Below are 22307 nucleotides of genomic sequence, written 5' to 3' on the forward strand. Positions count from 1 at the left end.
ACAGTCAGTCTTGCAGCCTCATACGCGATCGCTTGGCGAGTATCGCCGAGCGAGTGTTGTCTTGTCGCTCAGCGACAAGCTAGTGAAGCTAGTACTCGCCGGCAGTGTAAACAGTCAGCGATCAACTGTTTGCATATGCATCTCTTTTATTCACACGGAAAGTATATCTATTGTACGTTTCTTGAGCGAGAAAATAGCCGATAGTTAGTCGTTTTCTCGTCGTTTGTGGGACAACTGCCTTAGATGGGTTGTTCCAATGTGGCTTTTAAGCCCCCTAGCACTTTCACACATTTAAAATGATGTCGCACCTGTCACAAGCATTTTCAACTCATATTTAAATGACGAACTTTCGAGGCCACGTTCCCTAACAAAAATAATGATGGAGCTGTAACGTTGCCTTGGTTTAACCTTCTAATTTCATGGATCCCAGACATATGCATCTTTTTGGGTATTAAAAGGTGACCCTTGTTATTAAAATCAAATCAAATACACTTTTTTTTAACAATCAGATATAACACCATGAATACAGTACAATTTGGACAGCCTTACTCCACCCAGGCAAAAAAAAAAAGAACTCCACCCAGGCAAAACACATCTTCCAAGTTTCAACTAGAACAAAGACATAAAATATGTTATGTTGTATGTTCATCATCATCGCCAGCCCATTAACGTCCCCACTGCTGGGGCACGGGCCTTCCCTATGGATGGATAGGGAGATCGGGCCTTAAACCACCACGCGGGCCCAGTGCGGATTGGTGGTTATTAACGACTGCTAATGCAGCCGGGACCAACGGCTTAACGTGCCTTCCGAAGACAAGAGGAGCTCGAGATGAAAACTTTTTTTTGTGGTCACCCATCATATGACCGGCCTTTGCGAAAGTTGCTTAACTTCAACAATCGCAGTGTGCCACCGAGTTCCTCCCGCATGTTTTATGTTATTCAGATCAAAACAAAGAGAAGCAATATTAAGTAACAATTCTACACAAATCTGATGCAAATATAAACATTTATTTTTATATTTTATGCCTCTGCCATTGACTTTATATTTTTGAATAATTATTTACCCGAGCAATGAGAAAATAGGTTATTATCCCGTTGGGGTTACGCAGCGCCATCTATACTTTTCTGGGGATCGTGGCCTGGGAACTTCCTCATTGATGATATCAGTGAAGATAGGTGCTGAAGTGACATTTGTTGTAGCTCAACGGACCAGCTGGTTCCTCATAGCAAATCGCCAACGGCGGCCCAGGACCAGGACGAAACGGAGGATTCACCATATCCACCTCTACTGAAAGGTATTGATGACGACAATTTTAGATCCACTAGTAATAATCGCATTTTGGGAAGTTAAAAACTTGTCTTACCATTTGTTACATTTGTAAATACGTATTCGTTACATGAGCCATGTCAGGCTTTAGCGGCTCAATAGTATCCCTGACACTTGTGTCATCAGTCACCGACCTCATCAACCCAAGGGCTGATCTCACAATCCATACGAGAGAAGAGACCATTGCTTACAAATCTACAAGGATGGTTGCAGAAACCTCATCATTTTTCACAAATGGGGTTAAATTTCCTAAAATACCGTCTTAGTGAGCTCCTGCGTCCCTAAAAGGAATGCAAATGCAAAATTTGAGACTAGTAGAACTTGTAGTTCCTGAGTGACTTTTCGGTTTTATATTCATACAGGGTGTAAGTGACATCGTAACGAAAACTTTGAGGGATGATTCAGACTATGATTTTGAGATCAAGTGGAATTTTCCGTCGCAAAATTATTTTGAATTCTTACTAGGTATAAGACTTTCCAACCTCGTTAAAAGACAGTCATTTTAATTATTATTTTTTACCCTATCCCGTTGCAGCATCACAAGAATATGGCAACATTCCAATGGTGTCTCGGGGCGGCAGCGTCAGGGGCGCAGACGGTTCCGTCTCTTCCGTCGTCGAGACGAGAGCCACAAAGTTTCTGCCGTCTAACTCCACTGATAGGTAACTCTGAAGCCGCTATATTTTTATTTTCTATCTTCAACTTCAACTTTATGGTTTATGGCAACCGGTCGTAGTATATTAGACAATCATTACTGCCAGAGTCAAGTATAGAAAAGACACTTGTCTATAGAGAATGTCTGATAAATTTATCCAAAGTCAATCCAGGGATAAGTATTGTATTACCTGTCTATCTTACTTGACAGGCAAAATTGGTAAAATAATGAAACAGGATAAGATTTCTAGCTGTCAAAATAGAAAATGCGTGGGTAGTTATATAGTTACCGTGAACGCAAAAATATCCTAGAATCTTATGTCTTTTTGCAAATATCCAATTAGAACTAGATATTCTTATCCTCTCTTACGCTACAATCATATCACTTTGATTTGGATCGGAACGAGTTATCGTTGAGGGAAAGAATAGGCCGCATCGAAGCAATTTATCTAAAAAAGCAATATTGCTATTGGACTTTTGTGTGCTTTGCTTTCTACCCCCAAATCACTAATGCAATTGAATTTTACATTTTCAGACTTCTAGACGGCGTCTCCTTGGAGGACGACTCAGCATCGGAGAACGAAGACAGCGTGGATGTGTACGAGACATCCTTCACTGAGGTCCGGCCGAAGAGCAACTCTGTCGAGTTTAAAAAGCGCCGCAATTCTGGGCCGATGGTAAGTGTTGCTGTTTGTCCGAAACACTAAGATGAATATTTATTAAGCCGTTGGTCCCGGCTATTAGCCGTAAAAACACCTCCACCAACCCGCAGTGGGGAAGCGTGGGTTGATTGTGGGAAGGCCTGTTCCCAGCAGTGTTTGGTGAGTGTTAGGTTTCACTCTTATTTTAGTCCTACAAAGGTAACGTACCTCAATGTAGTCAGCTTCAAAACTAAGGTTAGACAATTATCTAATATAAGAGCGCTGTTAACGCTATTGAAAAGTCGTTTTTGTATCATAAAACCATAATTAACTTCTATACTCTGACTACGATGAGACCATCACTCTATCTTGAGGCAGCTAATAAAAAACAACAACTCTAACTTCAACTATCGAATATTGAGTAGGTACTTACATCGGTCGTAGTCTTGAAAATTCTCGTTGAGGCTTAAATATATTGAAATAAATTTTAATCCACAGGTCGACAAACTAATAAGCATAACACCAACGTCACCCAAGCCGCCAGAGAACGCGCTGTCAAAGACAATAGAGCTCACAGTCATAGACAAGACCAACCATAAGAGCTTAGGGGTCGAACGTAAGACTGCGCCCATAGCTTCCCCCGACCCTCCCCGCATCAATGCTTGGCCCAAAGACGCCCCAAAACTAGCCCCAAAACCGAAGCCTCTCTGCCTGGATGCTGCACAACTGGAACAGAACCTGAACGCTCTAAAAAAGAACAGTGGTTCAGTCAACTTGACTACAATGAATATTCTACCGCCATACATAAACGTCGTCACACCAAACAAGCTTTCAGAGTCGAAAACTATACAAATTGACCCTAAAAAAGCTGTGATCCACGACTTGCAAAGTCCTAAAGATGAGGTGGAGGAAAAGGGGAAGCTAAAGCAGTCTAATTCGGCCGCGAGTTTACTGAACGGTCCAATGACTGATGTCCCATACGCTGACAGCGACAATGCGAGCACAAGCTCGGGCAGCAACGGCCCAAACGGCAAAAACAATAAAAAGAACAAAAACAACTACACAGAGATTGTCGTCGGCAATGATAGGAGTAAAATTATAAAACAGGGTAGCAATGGCAAGGACTCCGAAATTAGCTGTTAAATTAACCGTCTAGAAGTGAATACAGTTTGGTTGTGGTGCGAAAAGTGCTGGTCTAAGCCACCGTTAAGGAACAGACTTTAATAATGTTAACTAATAATATTGTACATACTAAGTCTATGTTTTAAATAGGACCTACATTTAAGACATCATAGCATTTTATGTAAAAAAAAATATATGTGAATTTTGAGTATTTTTGTTAATACATGTACAAAAATTTTCTTTTTATATAAAAATGAAAATGGTAGAATTTATTTGACGAATAAATTTGCTTCCCGAATCGCTTTTATAGTAAATAGGTTTTGCTCAATTTGCTCAATGTTTTGCGAAAGAAGTAGTCCATTGATTTAGATTTTCTACTTAGATTCTATCCGGATATTTATATTTGTAAACTTTTTATATCTCGCTTATTAGCTCCTTATTGTACGGCTATTTTTACAAGTTTACATCGACGTCGTTGGTTTTGTAAAATCAAAATGGCTGACTAAAGATGGCGGATTACTTTTTACTTTATTTAAAAACACAACAGAATGCAGGCTTATGCTCTTGTAATGGCAGATTTTCATAAACGTACTATTTATTGTTTAAAAAATGTTTTTATGGCATCAACGACGTGTTTCGACCATTTTGAGTTTGTTTATGGCTTTTATTCATTGTCATTATGTTATTACTACTCGTAATAGGTATAGGTAATACATGAATCGAAAAATACCTCTTAAATTATACATATCGTTGTGCACTATTATTTGGTAGTAAGTGGCCAGATATAACATGTTTTTTTTTTTAATTATTTCTTATGCTCTACTTTCCACACTTTCACGATATAAAACCTCTTTATACTCTTTACAATCTGAGCTCTCCTCTCCATACCTTCATAAATTCACATCTATCAGCCAGGTAATAAGCTCGCGACAGTAAGCAAACAGTTTACCGATTGGTGTTTTCTCTCCTTCAGCGCTCATCACTATTGACCCGTTGAGAGCCGCTTCTCTCAGACTTAACCTTTTCAAACCTGAGCCGAGGTTCACGAGACACTCAGTGAGAGCCTTAAATGGTCCTCAATTGTCCGCTTAAGCAGCTTTAAAGTAGTAAACACGGCCGTCCGTGGCAAATCGCAATAATGTAACAAAATTCATAATTCAAATAGAAACAGTACTGAAAAAATAGGATTTTATAAGTATTTTTGCTTATTATTAAGGCATTTGAAAGCGCATCCGCAAATATCAAGGTACGTCCATCACGTTAGACTGTCCCTTAAACAAACTTCAAAATGGTCGAATATTACTGCTATGTCAGAAAAAAAGAATGGTCCTATAGATTCCCGCGTTTTTTGACATAAAAGTAATTATATTTAATTATTTATATTATTATTGTACCCTCGATGTTAATACCTAACCTAAACATATTTTCGGAATCAAACGCACACAGCAATTTGTAACAGATACTTAGAATATCTCAAAATTATATTTAAGGTGTTTATACGAATTAAACCTAGGCCCCATTTAAGTCTTAAAGGATTTTACTTTAAAAAAAAATAACTGTCAGTAAACATTTTTTACGAAATTAGGAAAAGAAACATGTCGCAATTAAAATTAAATAATATTATTAATCATTCCAAAGGTGTGTAGATTAAATACGGGGCCTGCTTTTCTTAGTTTTGAAGTTAATGGTAAACTGTGTTGGTATTTGTAAAAAATAGGAGATTTAAAGAAAAATGTACTGTATCCAATTTTTCGCGATGTCATGAATATAACATGTAACGGGTTATCAAAACCTTTTGTGTTTATTATAACTAAAATAACATTTTAGATAAAATTAACTAGCAAAATCGTAGTAGTGCTTAAAATGTTTGTAAATAATTAAAAAAGTAGTTATTATGATTTATTCCGCCCCAAAAGAAATATACGTTAATAAATTACAATTAAAAAAATATATAAGTTAAATGTAGTTATAGAATATCCAATCATGCATCTATGAAATTTTTACTCTTTTTTTAAATGTTTCGCGGGTAGCCACAACACTGTTTCTGTAGAAAATGGCACCCGCTTCGTTAGAATTTGGGGAAGAGTGTGTATACATTACACTAGGAATTATTGGAAAATAGTTTTATTATATATTATTATTATATATACTTACATATATATGAATTAAAACAACATGTGTTAATCACAATGTGGATGCTTTAATTAAACTAAGATAGACTAAGAGAATAGCATGATTTTATTTATACTTTTTACGTTATATCAGAGTAGTGCCAGAATACGTTTTTATTTACTGCCTGTTTAAAAAGCATTTACTAAGGTTGTTTTTTATAATTGAGGCATGAAATGACAGGGTATCATGGTATTTTCATTTGATAAATATTAAAATTGATAAAGGGCAATTTTCTGAAACAACCCTTTATAATTGTTATGTTTAAATATCCCTACGCGGCAAGGTATCGAATACCTACCGATAAATTTTATGGTTTTAAGAAAAATGCCCTTCTTTTTATCGTAATTGATTTCACTACTATATATGCAACGGTTATCTACTTGCAAAGTAAACGAATTGTATTAGAAAAACAATTTTATAATTTTAAAATTAAATGTCAGGTGATTTTCTAAAAATTCTGACGAAATTGTACACTGAAAAATTATATAAAATTGATAAAATGTCAATAAAATCTAAATTGTCGATAAACGACTCAAAATCAATTGTTTTTGACGAATAACGTTTGATTGTCACTTCTAAACGTTGCTCAATTTAGATTTATTCTTTTCGATTTAGTAAAATGTTTTAATTAAAAAAAAACTTTTTAATAAAAAAATGAGAAATGTGGTTGTGACATAAGTATAGTACGGATGAACACGAGAAGAGAAAGTTCCTTTTAAATTGAAAAGAGTGACTTTGAAATGTTATTCTTCATTTATTTAAAGTCCCCAAATCCAAAAACTTCTTTATAACATTAGTGTATTTAACTGGTTTGAAAGAACAACGAAATTTTAAAAAGTATTTAAAAAAGAGGTTTATTTTCACAACCTTTTTTCAGCTACAGATTAAATAATATTGTGTACCATGATGAACCCCTTTTGTAATCAGCAGTATTAGATGATATTATATGCTAATAATAGAAAAGCACTTATTATAAAATAAATATAATGAAATGGCGTAATGTAAAATTTATAAAATATCAACAAAACAAAAAAGTGTAATTGATATTCAAAAATAAAATCATTAATAATAAATGTAAATTGTTGTTTTATTTAAATTTTATTTTATTATACTAGCCAAAACACCTCCACCAACCCGCTTTGGAGTAGGAAGGATTGTATCGGTACTCCATACTCCCTCCGGGTGACAGAGGGGAGGCCTAGAACGTAATTATTATGTTACGGATGTTTATTAACACCTTCACTTTCTATGAACCACATATGAGGCAATAAATTTGAAACTCATACGTGCATGTCCCATATGTGGGGCACATTTTTTCTTGCCAGTGTGTCTATGTACATAAATTCCAATGTTATCAAGTCTGGGGCCAAGAGCAAACCCAAAAAACATTTTTTTTTAAATAACATTGCACGTGAGGCGTTGATATCTAATTATCAGTTACACAGTGAACGTGTTAAAATAGTTTACGTTTTCGTATTGGGTGTTAAGTAAAAGTGAAACACAGGTATATTTATATACTTTTTTATTAGATTTTTTTTTAAATAATAATGTTTTTATGAAACGCTAGACATCAATTACAAATCCTAAGGACAAAATGTTCGCGAAAATGTACAATATTCCGAAACTTACTTAAGCCAGGCGTCCTACTGAAATATTGTTCAAATTGAGAAAATTTATTTCAACAATTTTTTTTAAGATGTTAATACAGACATATGTAAATACAGATTTTAAAGCAAGGTTTTAACAAATTAAAACTCCTACTTTTTATATTTAATTTTACTGAAACCTGATTTGAAATTATGATGAAAGACCAAAAAATGTCGAAAGCAATGCCCCCTCTCACATGCCTACCTGTCTCTTCCTAATTTGGTTAGTTAGAGAGAGAAGGATTGACCTATGAAAGTGACACTACCTATCTCAATGAACATTTTCGGCGTTCTAATATTTCAAACATAGTAACTTTTTTAATGATTTAATTTTATAGTCAAAATATTTGAATGCAAAAATTATAGGGTACTTAACTTTAAATTGCGAATACAAAGTAGTTATTATTGTTAAATAAACTTTCTAAATTTTGAACATTTGTAAACAAATTATGGTCGAGCTAAATAGCGGAACTACAAGTATCAAAAACGCAAGCATATGCCTGGCAAATCATAATCTCATTTCTATATACTTAACAGAGAGTTTCTTTAATATTCTTTCGATTGGTTGATGAGTAAAATAAATTTTATTGATTTAAAATTAAAAATAAACATTTTAGGACACAAAATATAAATCTGTAAATATTTATTATTATTAATTTGAAGTTGATGTAAATAGTTACTATTCTTTTTTATTTCATTTTTATTTCCCGCAAGGAAAAAATATTAAAGAAATGCCAACCAACAACTTCTTATAAATTCGAATTCTCAACATTTACAAGCTTAATACATTGAGTATTTCATAAACTATCAGGAAAATATTGCAACGTACAAAAATAGCAACCATTTTTCGAAATAACTGTCTAAAAATTTTGTTCTTGCAAGCGTTTGGTTATTTTTTGATGATTGAATCGGTGCGATATGGTTGTGGTGTTATTGCACGATAAATGTAAAAAAAATGTACTTGGAATAATAGGATTAAGGAATAACATTACATACTTAACTAAAAATAAATCGATGTATGAATGATATGAGCATTTGCTTAATTTATTTAATGTTAAACTGACGACACTGATAAAATAATTTTGAGATCGAAACTACTTGCGAAAATAGCAAGTAAGTAGTTTTAATTAATCTTTCTTTAATTTTTTATACATATTAAAGACTTATAATTTTCCAAAGCTGTATTGCTGTACCTAATAGCTTTATAAAATCGTCTCTACACTTTAAAGAAAAACGTAAGATAAATATGATTTTTTTTAAGTAGCCGTCAATTAAACACAAAATACAAAAGAAATTCATAATAATAACACGAAATTCAATAAGTATAATATACTACGGACGTTACAAATAATACAAAAAACTTACGAATACACTTTTAGTGATAAATTTCATGCCAAATCTCTACAAATAGGCGTTTTATTTAAATCACATGTAAATATAAAGATATCCCCTTAATTTTACGCACAATGCGAATTGGTAATATACAAAAAAAATACGATTTTCAACATCATGGTGTACTCAATAAACTTAATAATACAAATCTTCTTTCGTAATCATAATAAAAATTCTTACTTGTGCGAAATCGCAAAATACTAATTTAAAAAAATCACATTACATAATAAACAACTAAAAATTGCATCTACCCAATCCGTACCCCTAGAGTAATCGTCAAAATAATTAAAATAAAATGACTTGTAATAATTGTGTACAATTATTATAAAATTAAACATTGTAAAAAAAATTTGCACAAAACACAGGCCACAAATTCTGTTTCCGATTGGCGCCAAAATAACTGTCAAATGTGACGTTAACTATTTCAACAAGCAATTCTGTTCAAACAGCCAAATAACAATTAACAATAATTCGCGACTTTCGTGAGATAACCTATTTCGTACCTTCTACGTCTTTATCCTTACTTTCTAAAGGAAAGAAACTACCACAAATTCATCGTTTATAAATTAAACCAATTTAAGTTTTGTAAATGGGTGAATTATACTGATAACGTGGACAACAATATTTAATGGTAAATAATTTAATAACTTTATGTATATTTCAATGAAAAGTAGTAGTTTCTCGCCATTTCCTCAACTATACCGTGTTAAAAACGTTAAAAATCCTCGTGACCTAAAACAGAACGCGGCCCCATTCAAACGAAGGACGCAAGCACACGAGCTCATAAACACATTTTTTAATCTACATTGCGTTCTGAAACTCGTGCGAAGACCCTATTCACATTATTTACTTTTTAAACGATTTTAAAAAGCCCCATTCACAATATCACATAAGCCATCGTGTTCGTTTAGAAATCGTTGTCGCTTGACGCATCGCAGCTCTCGACTATTTGTTGCGGCGGCGGTTGGTACCGCAGTGTTGTGGACACCAACATTGGCCCGTGGAACGACTGCGAGCGTAGTACACTGCTGCAAGATTTTATACATTATAATAATTATAATAATATTATAAAAACACATTGATATATAAGTACCGTAGATAAAGCACGCCATAAAAAATACGACAAAAATTTAACGCTAATTCATACGCAGCCGTATAGATTCAATAAAATCGTCAAAAATTACGCAAGTACGGACGTCGTCTTAGCACTTATAAGTTGTGGTGGTTTGATTTAAATATAAATCCACATGTTGCCTATCGGAGTGTCAGAGCATGCGTCACTCTTTCTGCTGTGACTTTTCCTCCCATTTTTGAGCTCTCATGTTCAATCTACGGTACTTATATGTCAATGTAAAAGCATCGTAGTTGGAGTCACTTTTAAGCTCTGGTCACACAGCCGGCATGACGGGGCGCTGACGCGACGAAATACGTCACTCTGTGGGCGCCACGCCAAACCTGACGCCAAGAGTATGACGTGAGCTTTAAAGACGCATTTTACACGAGTAGTAGATTAATACGACGCAAAGTTCGCGTTGTACTTGCGCTTACGAAAAATTACATTCCCTCTTACAAAAAAAATCGTATAAAAATCTCATTTAGTCAAAGTTACAACAAAGTGAAGATGCTTTATGTTTTGAAACGATATATTATTTGAAACAGGAAGCGTTAAGAACAACTTTTAAATAGGGATGGCTAATCTGAATGTGTCGTAATTTAAATTCGAGGGAAACTTCTATTTGTCAACACTACATCTGGAATAAAATATTAAACTTGATTAAGTAGATACATACCATTATTCTTAAATGAAGAGAATTAATAAAAATATATTTTGAAAGTGAAACACTTATCTAACGAAAAGCTCGGTGAGGTATGGGTCCTTGAAGACATTTGAAATAGGTTCAGTTCAAGAAGCTTCTAATATATTTAGAGAAGCCACCACCCAACTCGCTGACCAGTCACCGAGCAGTGAAACTTGGAAGGCGAAGTGCATTTTATTTTATGACTACCCACTAACTGCTGTTTACGTGATGTGATATGTATTTTCTATCTTATAAGTAGAAAGTGGAAATTAGACGAAAATATTGAAGTTTAATAAAATAGAATTAAGACTAGCGTAGACTAAAAGCTTGCAAAGTGCATTTTTATTAACAATTTGCTTGTTATTGCAATAACACGATAATAATATTGCCAAAACGTATAAATGTATAGAATTATAAAGTTTACAGTTGCGCACACCTGTTTTTTTTATATATAGAAAGCACGAAAGAAGCGTAGGACGTGTAAGTATAAAAAAATACCAACATCTTAAGAAAAAAAAACAAAAATTGCAGAACAAACTCAAAAGCGTAAAAAGCACAAAGTGTAAATAAATATCCATTACACCAAAAATAGGCTGTATCATTGGCTGAAAAATCTCCTGTCATTGTGACAGTACCCGGACGCCACAGCTGTCAAGTTGACATTTGACTAACCTTACGGAACAAGATGGCCGCCCACATGTCACTTAGCCAGAATTGCATGCATTTGACTTCTGTCACGCTCTAGAATTTACAACAGGTTAAATATAAATTGTAATTCTTAAGTTTTATATTTAATTTAGTGGAAATAATCTGTTAAAATAAAAGAAAATATATTTACAAATCAAATTCTGTATAAAGCTTATAAGGTTACATATAAATAACAAACGATTGCAAATTAAAATATCACTTAAGTCACCTAACGAAACCAGTTTAAATATCCTATAAAAGAAATCATCTTCTATACCCATGATGTTATTAGTAATTTAATTCCACTTGTTAATTTTATTGTTTTAATTAGGCGTACTTTTTGATGAATGCATTTTGCTTCTATGCTGTTAAAACTTGATTGACTTATTAGAACCTAGTCTATAAAAAATCTTTATATTTTTTTTAGAAATTGGCATAATGAGCCATACCAACCTAACTTTCTAAGAGAGATTGTTCTTTTTTTTTTTACATGACATGCTCGACGGCCTTTTTAGACCACCTGACTTGTAGATGTTTAGCTAAAATAATGTGAACCTCACCTGGCGGTCTTGGCAGGCAGCTTCCCCGTCTTGCCTAGCGCCGCCGCCTTGCGCGGGTCGTACGATGCCCGTCGCTTCCACTTCTCTAACTCTTGCTTCTTTTGTTCTGTAATATATACAGATAATTTTACAATTGACAACATTTCAAATTTTTAAGCCGTGGTTTTTTTGTGCTATTTCGAAAGTACTTGTTTAAATAGAAGACACGTATTTTTTCTTTTCAAGATTTTTCCACTAGAAGTTACAAAAAATATTTTTTGAAAATTGGATTCTGCCATTGATAGAATGAAGGCAGTATAATGTAATGTACCTTTGCATGCGTATTTAAAACAAGTCACAAACAAAGTGTCATGTTATGTATGACATTTACTTTTTTATAATTTTTATGTAAAGGTCTGAACTTATTATGCCTTCCTCTTCTGACCTCGTGGATTTTTCAATATATTTCTATTATTACTGAATTAAAAAATCTGAAAAAATGTGTTTTGTGTAAATCATAGAAATATCTCGAAATGGTTTTCGATTTAAGGCACCTTAGTAAAAATGAAATGTTGTCAATTATACACACATTTGAGGTAGTCATTTGCGGAGCAGTGGGCTAGATAGGTAAGACATACATTTGGAATCTATAAACAGTTTTCAATAAAATTTGTAAAAAATCCATAGTTTAAAATAAAATACTATAATAGAGTACACATAATATACTATACACCTCTGCCTACTCCTTCAGGGATAACGGCGTGATGCTATATTACGTTGTAGTTGTCTATTTAAGAATAAAAATAAAATATTTTTTTGCCAGTAACAACTTATTTCTTTTTATATTTCAAAAAAACAACCATTCTTTTGTTTCGTCGCATTTTGTATAAAATGACATTAGATTTCTCTATAAAAATTGATTGATTTTTTTTTGTGTCATCTGTATTTATAATAAATAAAATTATTTAAGAGAAAGTTATACCAATGGCTAAATGACAAAGTATATTATAATTGTAATGAATTTATGCAATGATTATTTACTATTATATAAGGACATTTTTATTTTATTTTAATTTTATTAGCATCATGTGACAGTGTATATTTTTACTTTACATTTATTTATTTATTTATTTATTTATTTATTTATTTATTTATAACTATGATTACAACTGTAAGTTACCATACAGGCATGCGCCCAAGGCGGTAACTTAGACTAACATACATAAACTTAGAAACTAACACATATTCACATAATACTGAAAACATAATTAACAATTTAATTTAACACAAAATACAAAGCATCAATATCCTTAATTTATGTACACAATATTTTTATCGTGGCTTCTGCGAACCTCGCCAATGAGCAGTTAAATAGGTCAACTTCTTTGGAAACCTCGTTTAATATTTTGAGAGCCGTGGTAACCGGGGCATGTCTCAGTAAGTTAGTCCTACTTTTGGGTACCGACAAAATTTGATCCCGCGGCCCAAGTCTTAAACGGGAATTTGGTACCTGTAGTCCGACCGCTTGCAGAATCCCTGGGTTATGTAGGACTCCTCGAAAAACCTTAAAAACATAGACAGCTAGAGCCAACCTTCTCCTGACTTCCAACTTGTAATAACCTACCATTCCCAGTATGAAAATGGTAGGATACATCAATGGATAAAAAGGAAAGATTCCATATTGCCTATAATACAAATGTCTTAAAAACTTATTTTGAATCTTTTCCAACATCAAGTTATATTTTAATTCGGGTGGGTTCCATACTAACGAACAATTCTCCATTTGACTCCTAACTAAAGCGTTGTACAATGTTTTCAGTACAGCAACATTTTGGAAATCTTTCGTTTGGCGCAGAATAAACCCTAAGTTCCTATACGCTCTTTTACATACTTTAGTTACATGATCATGGAAAGTAAGATCCTGCGATATCTGAACCCCCAGGTCCCGGACTGTCGACACTCTCGGTAATGTTACTCCCTCGATTTGATAGTCATAGGAGACTAGATTGTGTGCGCGTGTGCAAGACATTAAACTACACTTCGAGCCATTAAAATACAGCTTGTTATTCTGACTCCACTCAACTACCCTATCCATATCGTTTTGAAGATGGTGACAATCAGTAACGTCGTTGACCGCTAAAAATAATTTGAGATCATCTGCAAATAACAGACATTCTGATTTCTCCACTACGTTAGGTAAATCATTAATCATAATAACAAACTCCAACGGGCCCAAATTACTTCCCTGGCTTACACCTGATGCTGTATGATACATCTCTGACGTATAACCCCTAAAGTCTACATACTGCCTACGATCCGATAGATAGTTCGCGAAAAAGTTAAGTAAAGCTGTTGTAAATCCGACCTTGGCTAATTTTGATAAAAGGATGTCGTTATCTACAGTGTCGAAGGCTTTACGGAAATCGAAATAAGCCACGTCCACCTGTCCCCCAACTCGCGCGTCCATTGCAGGAGCTGCATACTGCATGAAACACATAAGGTTTGAGTGCGTTCCTTTTCCCGGGCGAAATCCGTGTTGACAGTCAGATAGAAGCGGCTCAATCTGGGAGAAAATACTTTTATGCAAAATCGACTCAAATACCTTTGCAATTGTTGAGAGAACCGCCACAGGCCTGTATTCTGAAACGTCTGTACCAGAGGCACCCTTTGGCACGGGCGTTACCCTGGTAACTTTCCACTGCTCGGGATATGTAGCGTTCTTCAAACAAAGATTGAACATATGTTGCAATGGCTGAACTAAAACAGCCGAACAATCCTTTATGATGTAGGGCGGTATTCCGTCTGGGCCGACCGACCTCTTGGGCTTAAGACGCTGTAGAGCTTCCTGCACTTGGTGCAGGGTCAATTCCGGAACGTGAACACGCTCCCCGGCTACGCCCGCTCCGGCCGCGGCCGCCGCCGCATCGAGTTGTGGAGGATTGCTCTCGTATACGGAACGGAAATATTCTGCGAACGCATTTGCACACTCGGCTTCACTTAGCGTCCTATCATTTTTCGTAACACAATCTTTGCTTCTTCTACTTCTTTTATTTTTTACAAACGCCCAAAAGGATTTGGGATTTTCAAGAATATGATTTCCAATACGAGTTTTATAGTTTTCATAAGATTTTTTTATCTTACGCTTGACTGTCGCCCGTAAATAGGAAAACCTGTCATATTCGTACTTAGACCCATTACTTTTATACAATTTATGCCATTTTGCCTTCTCCTTTATATCTTTTATAATTTCCGCGGTATACCACTCAGGATAACAGTACGACTGTACAATAATTTTATTGTGTTTTAATGGAGTGCAACTATCTATTATTTCATTGAATTTTAGGTAAAAGCTATCTACAGCTTCTTGCGCATTATTAATGTCATACAATGAAGTCCAGTTTACCATGTCAAGCAAGTTATAAAGTTTGTGAAAGTCACATTTGTGGAAGTTCCATTTCTTTCTCCAATCCTGAGTAGTGGTGCTAAATTGAGTACTAGAAGAAGCTTCTTCTTTGTGGGAAATAGAAGCGGCCAGAGGAATACAAACTACCTTCAGCGGGGGGTGGTGCGAGTCAATGGGAACTAAACAATCACACTCTTCATCAACAGATACTTCGTAATTGCTTAAGTTTGACAGTACCACATCCAACGATCGGTTATTGCGATTAGTTATCAAATTACACTGGCGAAACTCGCAGAGAGATACAAAACACTCGTAGTAGCAGTGCACATCCGCACACGTACAAGAATACATGTTAAGGTCTCCAATTAATATAACATTTTTCCTTTTCGAACAACACTTTTCTACTAAATTGAATAGACGCATATATTCCTTAGAACTACTGTTGGGAGGGATATAGAAAACACAACATGTAAATAGACGCTTGTTACGCTTCAAAACATCCACACAAATCAGTTCAAATTGGGCGTCATCTAAGTTAGGCGTATTAAACAAAGGTAGAGCCTGCAGTGTGAGTGCTGGTGCCGCTATTAACATCGCGCCTCCTAGCATGCGGCCATCTACGCGGTCACACCGCACCACACTGTATCCTTTCGGCACTAGTTCACCATCATAAACTGATTCATTTACACCACTCTCCGTAATTGCCCAAAGATCTGCAGAATGGGTAGATATATTCTCATGAAAGACAGGTAATTTAGTACGAAGTCCTCTAACATTTTGATAGTATATGATAACATTAACTTTACGATTACTATTCTTATGATTTGCCTTAATCCTGAAAAAACTGATTGTCTGTTTGTGTCGCAACGTTAACTTTGTCTTTCTTTGAGCTAATGGTTTTAGGTAACAACTGCAATTTATTTTTGTGATCTATCAATATCATATCTAGTACCAAGGATCTACTGGTATTCCATTTATCTAGTTTTAAATTACTGTAATAACTTAACTTTGTATAATGCAAGTTCTGAATGTTTAAGCTTATTATCCGTACAATTTCGTTTAGTTTTGATTCATTTAGATGTTCATTATTACAGATCTGACCAAATATTACGTTCGTTTCTGATAGTACATTCAGACAACCGTATAAAGCTGATTGGAATTTGATAACATTTTTATCGTGTGTACCTCCCATTATGATAACATAATCATTCTTGTCATAACGTCCGCTCTCTGTAGTAATGTCTGCAACAATCTCACTCAGGGGCGCATAAGGTTTCAAAACTGATGTCACAAAATAATTGCTTCCGAGAAGAGTTTGCAATATGTTAGCCATATACCGTCCGGATTCATCAGCCAAAAGCAGTATGTTATGCTGTTTAGAGCTAGCTGGTGTTAGGTTGTTGTCTCGCACGACGTTTCGCTCATCGTCAGAACTCTTGTCCAACGTCTCCTTAGTCTTTTCGTAGTCCGATTCTATACTCAAGGTCTCTTTTGCCCTGGGAGTGGTGATGTTTTTAACAGTACTAATCCTGCTTGGCGATTCCATGTTAGACATGCTTTGTTCTTTATCTTTCCGATTCTTATTTTTCCTCTTGGTTACGTTGATATTACTGCATAGTTTTGTCAGTTTTTCAATCTTTTTAACATACCCAGTAATTTCTCGTTTAAGTTTAAAGTTTTCCGACAGCATCGACTCAATTTCATTTTCCGATACTTCAAGTTGAGTTTCTAAGCTAGACACTTTCTCTCTAAGGGACTCTAGTTCGTTTCTCATGGTGATTGCATTCAAATCTAAACAACTCTTACTACGAGAAATCCCTGGTGTTGTTTCTGTCACATGATCACATCCATTTTCCATTTCTGTGATACCCGAGCTTGATAGCGAATCAAATGAATTTTTGACAGGAATATTTACTACATATTTCTTACGTGTAGTAACAGTGTCAGTATACACAGGAGAGCTGGCATTGTCGTTGATTGTTGATATGTGTGATATATCCTCCTGTGTAATATTTTTTATACAGACTGGACTGTTTTGCCGGATAGTGTTTGAAGAAGAATTTTCAGAATTGTCATCCAGGTCCGGGTTTATATGAGACAGATTGTTCGCTAAATCAAAGCCAGGGATGTTTTCATCTAAAGATGCTATGTGGTTAGGTTTATCAGGTAAAGGTGAACATTCACACTTGGCCAATACAGAAGTCATTTCTTTACTTTTTGATCCTGGTTTATTTGCAGTGTTGGCAGCAATCGGTGTGCTGGCTTTCTTTATACATTTATTGCACCTCCAAGTGGATCTTTTCTCCACAACCATAAGATCGTATCTTTTCCAGGACACATGTGAGCAACCGTCGATACATAATATGTGTTTACAAACTGCGCATTCAATAAGTTCTGTTTGCTTAAATTTCTTCTTGCAATTACTGCACGCCATATTTAGTTGTCTAGAAGTCATGTTTAGTTCCACTGGTATTTTATGGACGTGACCCTTAAGACAATGGATTTGAGCTCAATTACTACCAATAGGTGCTGCGTTAAACGGAACGCGTTATGCGTGAACGCATCCGTAATCTTTTTTTTATAATGACAACACTGCTCGTTCTGTCAAGATTGGCAACGCCTCCTAACGTCATTTACCAATCAGCTGATTAAATTTTCTAGGTTAACTGTGATTTGTTGATAATGTAAAGTGAATTTCAAACTTTAAAGGATAAACTGACAAATTTCCTCGATACCTTGGTTAAAATGTGTCCAAAATCCAGTGATCTCGATGCAGCAAACAATAGTATCACTTAATTTCACTGTAAATTCTGTGTTGGCGATATCCACAGTATGTAATAAGTAGTTTTTCTCGTAAAATCTTCAAAAAATTCTAGTACACAGTGTTTACGTTCGGAGGTTGCGTTCCGTTTCCATGTGCGGATACATGACTTTTCTGGCGAAACATGCTGTACCGAAATGTAATATTGTAAACTTTACCACCATGTTTCCTGTAAGTTAATGATTGATTGATTGATTTATATTACTCATGTTTAAGCAAATAAATTATCTTTATCTTTAAAACTCACCCATTTCAAGTCGCTGAGCACTCGGTCTGCTTGGCTTAGCGTCACCCAACGCTGATATATAAGTCTTGCTCGGATCTTTCCTGAGGAACGCCCGCGGAGACACTTCGTTCTTATACTTGGATATGTCAAGGTACCGTGGCTGGATCTCTTTGGGTTTCTTCTGACTTATAGAGGTAGTGGATGATGACATCGAGTAGTCTCCGCTGTACCTGGGGAACGGAAGAAAAAATAAGCTCACAACTCTGCTCCTAATTAAGATGTATGACTTTGTAATCTCTAATACAATGTGTTAGAGACATCGTAACGAAAACTAAGGGGAGTGTTCAGACCATGATTCTGAGTTAATATCAAGTGGAATTTTTCGTCGCAAAATTCATGATTTCTTTTTTAATTATTTTCAATTATACAGGGTGTTAGTGACATCGTAACGAATACTGAGGGGGATGATTCAGACCATGATTCTGAGTCAATATCAAGTGGAATTTTCTGTCCAATGGAGTGGAATTCCATTTGCTTCGATCCTGACATACTTCTCTTGCTTGCTCCACATTCATCAATCGCTTCATACACGCACGCCGGTTCAGAGTGAATCATACTGAACCTTTTCTAAGGACATCTCCAATTTGGTCCATGTAAGTCCTTCTAGGTCTTCCTCTGCCAGCCCTACCTTCAACTTTCGCTTTACATACGTAATAATAAGTCCGACATTTTTTAACTTTTTTCTATGACGTCACAGGTTGCTTTTTCACACGAATTCCACAGTAATTTCTGGCGTTTAGTCAAAAGTAACTGATTTGTCTAGTTGGAAACTAGCCTATTAGATAGCGTGTACGGTCACGAGCATTAATATGTATACACTTTGGTACCATGTCACATTAACTTTTTTGACAAAGTGAACTGTAAGTCTCACTAAATGTTAAATATGTTAGTGCGACAGAGTCCTAAAGTGGGTACATTATATTGATCATGACTATTCATGACTGTACTGGAATCAGCATCGATAATTTGTTTGTTTACATAGAGTAAGGAGCGATATAATCGTCACTCTTATCGACTTCCTACTGGATATTCAAGATATTCATCAGTCTTCAAATCGCCATGTCAACCGTTATTATGTGTTTTAATTATGATTTGACTAGTTGAAAATTAGCCTATTGCTTTGATGTGGCCTTTTTAACCCCCCCTGTTTGTGTACCTCTGCTTGGCGCTGTTGGGGGCTCGTTTACCCGCTGGGTGCCGCAGCACGACGGGCGCAGACTCCGGCCCGGACTCGCCCTCCGTGTCGCTCGTGCCTGTGGTTAATGAGGTCTTCTCGTGGCTGGAAATGGATAAAAAAGTAGATATATTTTGAATTAAGGAGTACATACATAAAAACAAACAGCCTATATACGTCCCACTGCTGATTATCACGTGCTCTCCCGAGGAATGCATTTTCGGAGGGATTGTCCCATTGTCAGGTATGTGACCTAATATGTATTGGGCTGGTTTTCCCTTCGCGAGTTGGAATGTCAGACAGGCAGTTTTGTATAATTTTTGTGTATATTTAAATTTAGTTTGGTCGTAAGTGTTCTACAAATTGTTATTTATTTGTATATAAATAACATAACAAATACTTTATTGCATAAACAGGAAAATACAAAACAAAAGAGAGTACAATAGGCGACCTTATTGCTAAGTAGTAATCTCTTCCAGGCAACCTTTAAGTATATAATATATATTTAATATTATATAATATAGCGGGATAGTGCAGCATGGGGATACTTGCACGTGTAAAAAACGAGGAAATAGAAGTAAGGAAATGCGCCTTGAGTCACATACACTATACTGTCTTACCTATTGTCTTGTCTATTGGAATTTATCTATGGTTAATAAACTTCTCTAACGTCATTTTAAATTTAATAAAACTCACCTAAATATCGACGAATTTCTAGGGCTGCTTCCGTTGGTGGTAGAATTGGTGTCGCTATCTAGAATAAAGGTCTTCCTTTTGTCTATGGTCTCCTCTCTCTTGGTCAGGAAGTCTATGTTCTCCTTGGTCGGCGTTGTATCGTCTATGATGAATGTTTTCCGCTTGTCCGTCTGTCTCTTCTGTTTGTCTGGTTGGTTCACCTAGAAGATAGATATAAGTTGGATTTTTAAAAGCTGTTTTTTAATAAAAGAATTAAAAATGGTGGGAAAACAAGATGGCCGCCATACAAAATTTTGTTTTTCTAGAAAATGTCTCGGGGGTAAAATTGATGTATTTAATTACTTCTCGATCTTTGAAATCTGTAATAAACCAGATTACCTGGAAATTCGTGACGTAATCTCTTGCCAGCACCACGTCATTGGTCAAAGGCTGTCGCCTCAAATTCTCCTTCGGTCGTAAGGCCTCATACTCTTTAGGCCTCAAGTCCAGAATGTCGGAGTGCGTGGAAGTGACCATGGGGTCTATTGGCAACGTGTGGTCATCCTCGGTCTCCTCTGAGGAGTAGTCCAAGGTCAAATCCGCTATGTTCGTCGTGTGGAATGATTGAGAGCGATGCACTGGCGAGGAGTGGCTGGAAATTTTAGAGAAAATGAATGAATGAGAAGTTGGTGCTGATTCCTGTACGGTCACGAGCATTAATGTGTATGTATACACTTTGGTACCATGTCACAAAAACTTTTTTGACAAATTGAGCTGTAAGTCTCACTAAATGTCAAATATGTTAGTGCGACAGAGTCATAAAGTGGGTACATTATATTGCCCGTGACTGTACACACCATCTAATTTTATTTTTAGTTATACCTGTCATTTTCTTATCCGCCGAAAAGGAATGAGACAAGTAATCGTCGACGAAATGGTTTATGAACAAATGTTATTATAATTTGACGACATATTTTAAACATAAAAATAATTAAACTTTATAATCAGTATAATTTTCAATATCTTCTTTTCAATGTACCATTTCTTTATTTATTTATTTTTAATTTTTGTACGCCTGCAAAAGTAGACAAGTACTTCGGCATGCCGATAGAATATAATATCAAAATAAAATAAGGAATATTTGTATACCTTGGAGAACTAAGGTCGTCCTTGTTACACTCCTGGCGCTTAGCCATCTGGCGTCTCTTTCCCTCCTGCGCTGCCTTCATCGGGTCGTAGGATGATCGCTTCTTCCAGTTGGTGTACTCCGCCTCTTTGGATGCTAGGGCTGACGATGACCGGTGCTGACTGGGGCGTTTTTGACCTGGAAAGATGTTCAGATTTCTTATCAGTATATATCCGTGTTTCGGAAGGCACGTTAAGCCGTTGGTCCCGGTTACTGCTTACTGATGAATAGTCGTTACATGAGCCATGTCAGAGGCCTTTGGCGGTTCAATAATAACCCTGACACCAGGGTGGATGGGGTTGGTAATCCACCTCACAACCCACACGATAGAAGAGAAGATATGCATGTTAGTGCACAAAGTTAAAAACAAATGTTACTAAACATCACGATTTGACCATTACTGTGTTGTGTGGTAAACTATAACGAATTGGTAATGTGGACGTTTGAATGTACCAAGGTTTAGTGTTGTTCTCGGTAATATACAGGGTGTTAGTGACATCGTAACGAATACTGAGGGGGATGTTTCAAACCATGATTCTGAGTTAATATCAAGTGGAATTTTCCATCGCCAAATTCATGATTATATTTTAGGTTCTTCAAATTATTTTTAATTCTATATTTTTGCGGCGGAAAATTCCACTTTACATCAACTCAGAATCGTGGTCTGAATTATCCCTCAAAGTTTTCGTTACGATGGTTCTCTGTTTTATGTAATAATTTAACATGGCATACTGTTACTTGTCCTATTATTAGTTACGCATAGTATTAATTTGTCAAAACTTT

General features: G+C 35.6%; 2 protein-coding genes across 6 annotated transcripts in view; one reads left to right on the top strand and one right to left on the bottom strand.

Annotated features, from left to right (window-relative positions):
• The window catches only part of LOC126378023 (tyrosine-protein kinase receptor), a 57141-nt gene extending 50208 nt beyond the window's left edge, over positions 1-6933 (top strand). For both annotated transcript variants that reach the window (XM_050026082.1, XM_050026083.1), the window contains exons 26-29: positions 1201-1295; positions 1863-1989; positions 2517-2658; positions 3121-6933. In XM_050026082.1, coding sequence (XP_049882039.1) covers positions 1201-1295; positions 1863-1989; positions 2517-2658; positions 3121-3765 — 1009 coding nt within the window. In that variant the 3' untranslated portion in view covers positions 3766-6933. The remainder of the gene's footprint in view (positions 1-1200; positions 1296-1862; positions 1990-2516; positions 2659-3120) is intronic.
• A 490-nt stretch (positions 6934-7423) lies between these two features.
• Positions 7424-22307, bottom strand: part of LOC126378027 (uncharacterized) — a 62455-nt gene continuing 47571 nt past the window's right edge. The window contains exons 4-11 of one of the 4 annotated variants that reach the window (XR_007568026.1): positions 21488-21662; positions 20738-20990; positions 20360-20559; positions 19646-19768; positions 18451-18659; positions 12001-12106; positions 11426-11494; positions 9843-9982 (exon numbers count right to left, since the gene is read on the bottom strand). Coding sequence is in view for 2 of the 4 variants with exons in the window: in XM_050026088.1 (XP_049882045.1) it covers positions 9862-9982; positions 12001-12106; positions 18451-18659; positions 19646-19768; positions 20360-20559; positions 20738-20990; positions 21488-21662 (1187 nt within the window). In the remaining 2 variants the exon portion in view is untranslated. Of the gene's footprint in view, positions 9983-11425; positions 11495-12000; positions 12107-18450; positions 18660-19645; positions 19769-20359; positions 20560-20737; positions 20991-21487; positions 21663-22307 lie in introns of all 4 variants that reach the window. The other 3 variants (XR_007568027.1, XM_050026089.1, XM_050026088.1) reach the window with 3 other exon arrangements.

Source organism: Pectinophora gossypiella, chromosome 25 (assembly GCF_024362695.1).
Source record: "Pectinophora gossypiella chromosome 25, ilPecGoss1.1, whole genome shotgun sequence".
NCBI lineage: Eukaryota > Metazoa > Arthropoda > Insecta > Lepidoptera > Gelechiidae > Pectinophora > Pectinophora gossypiella.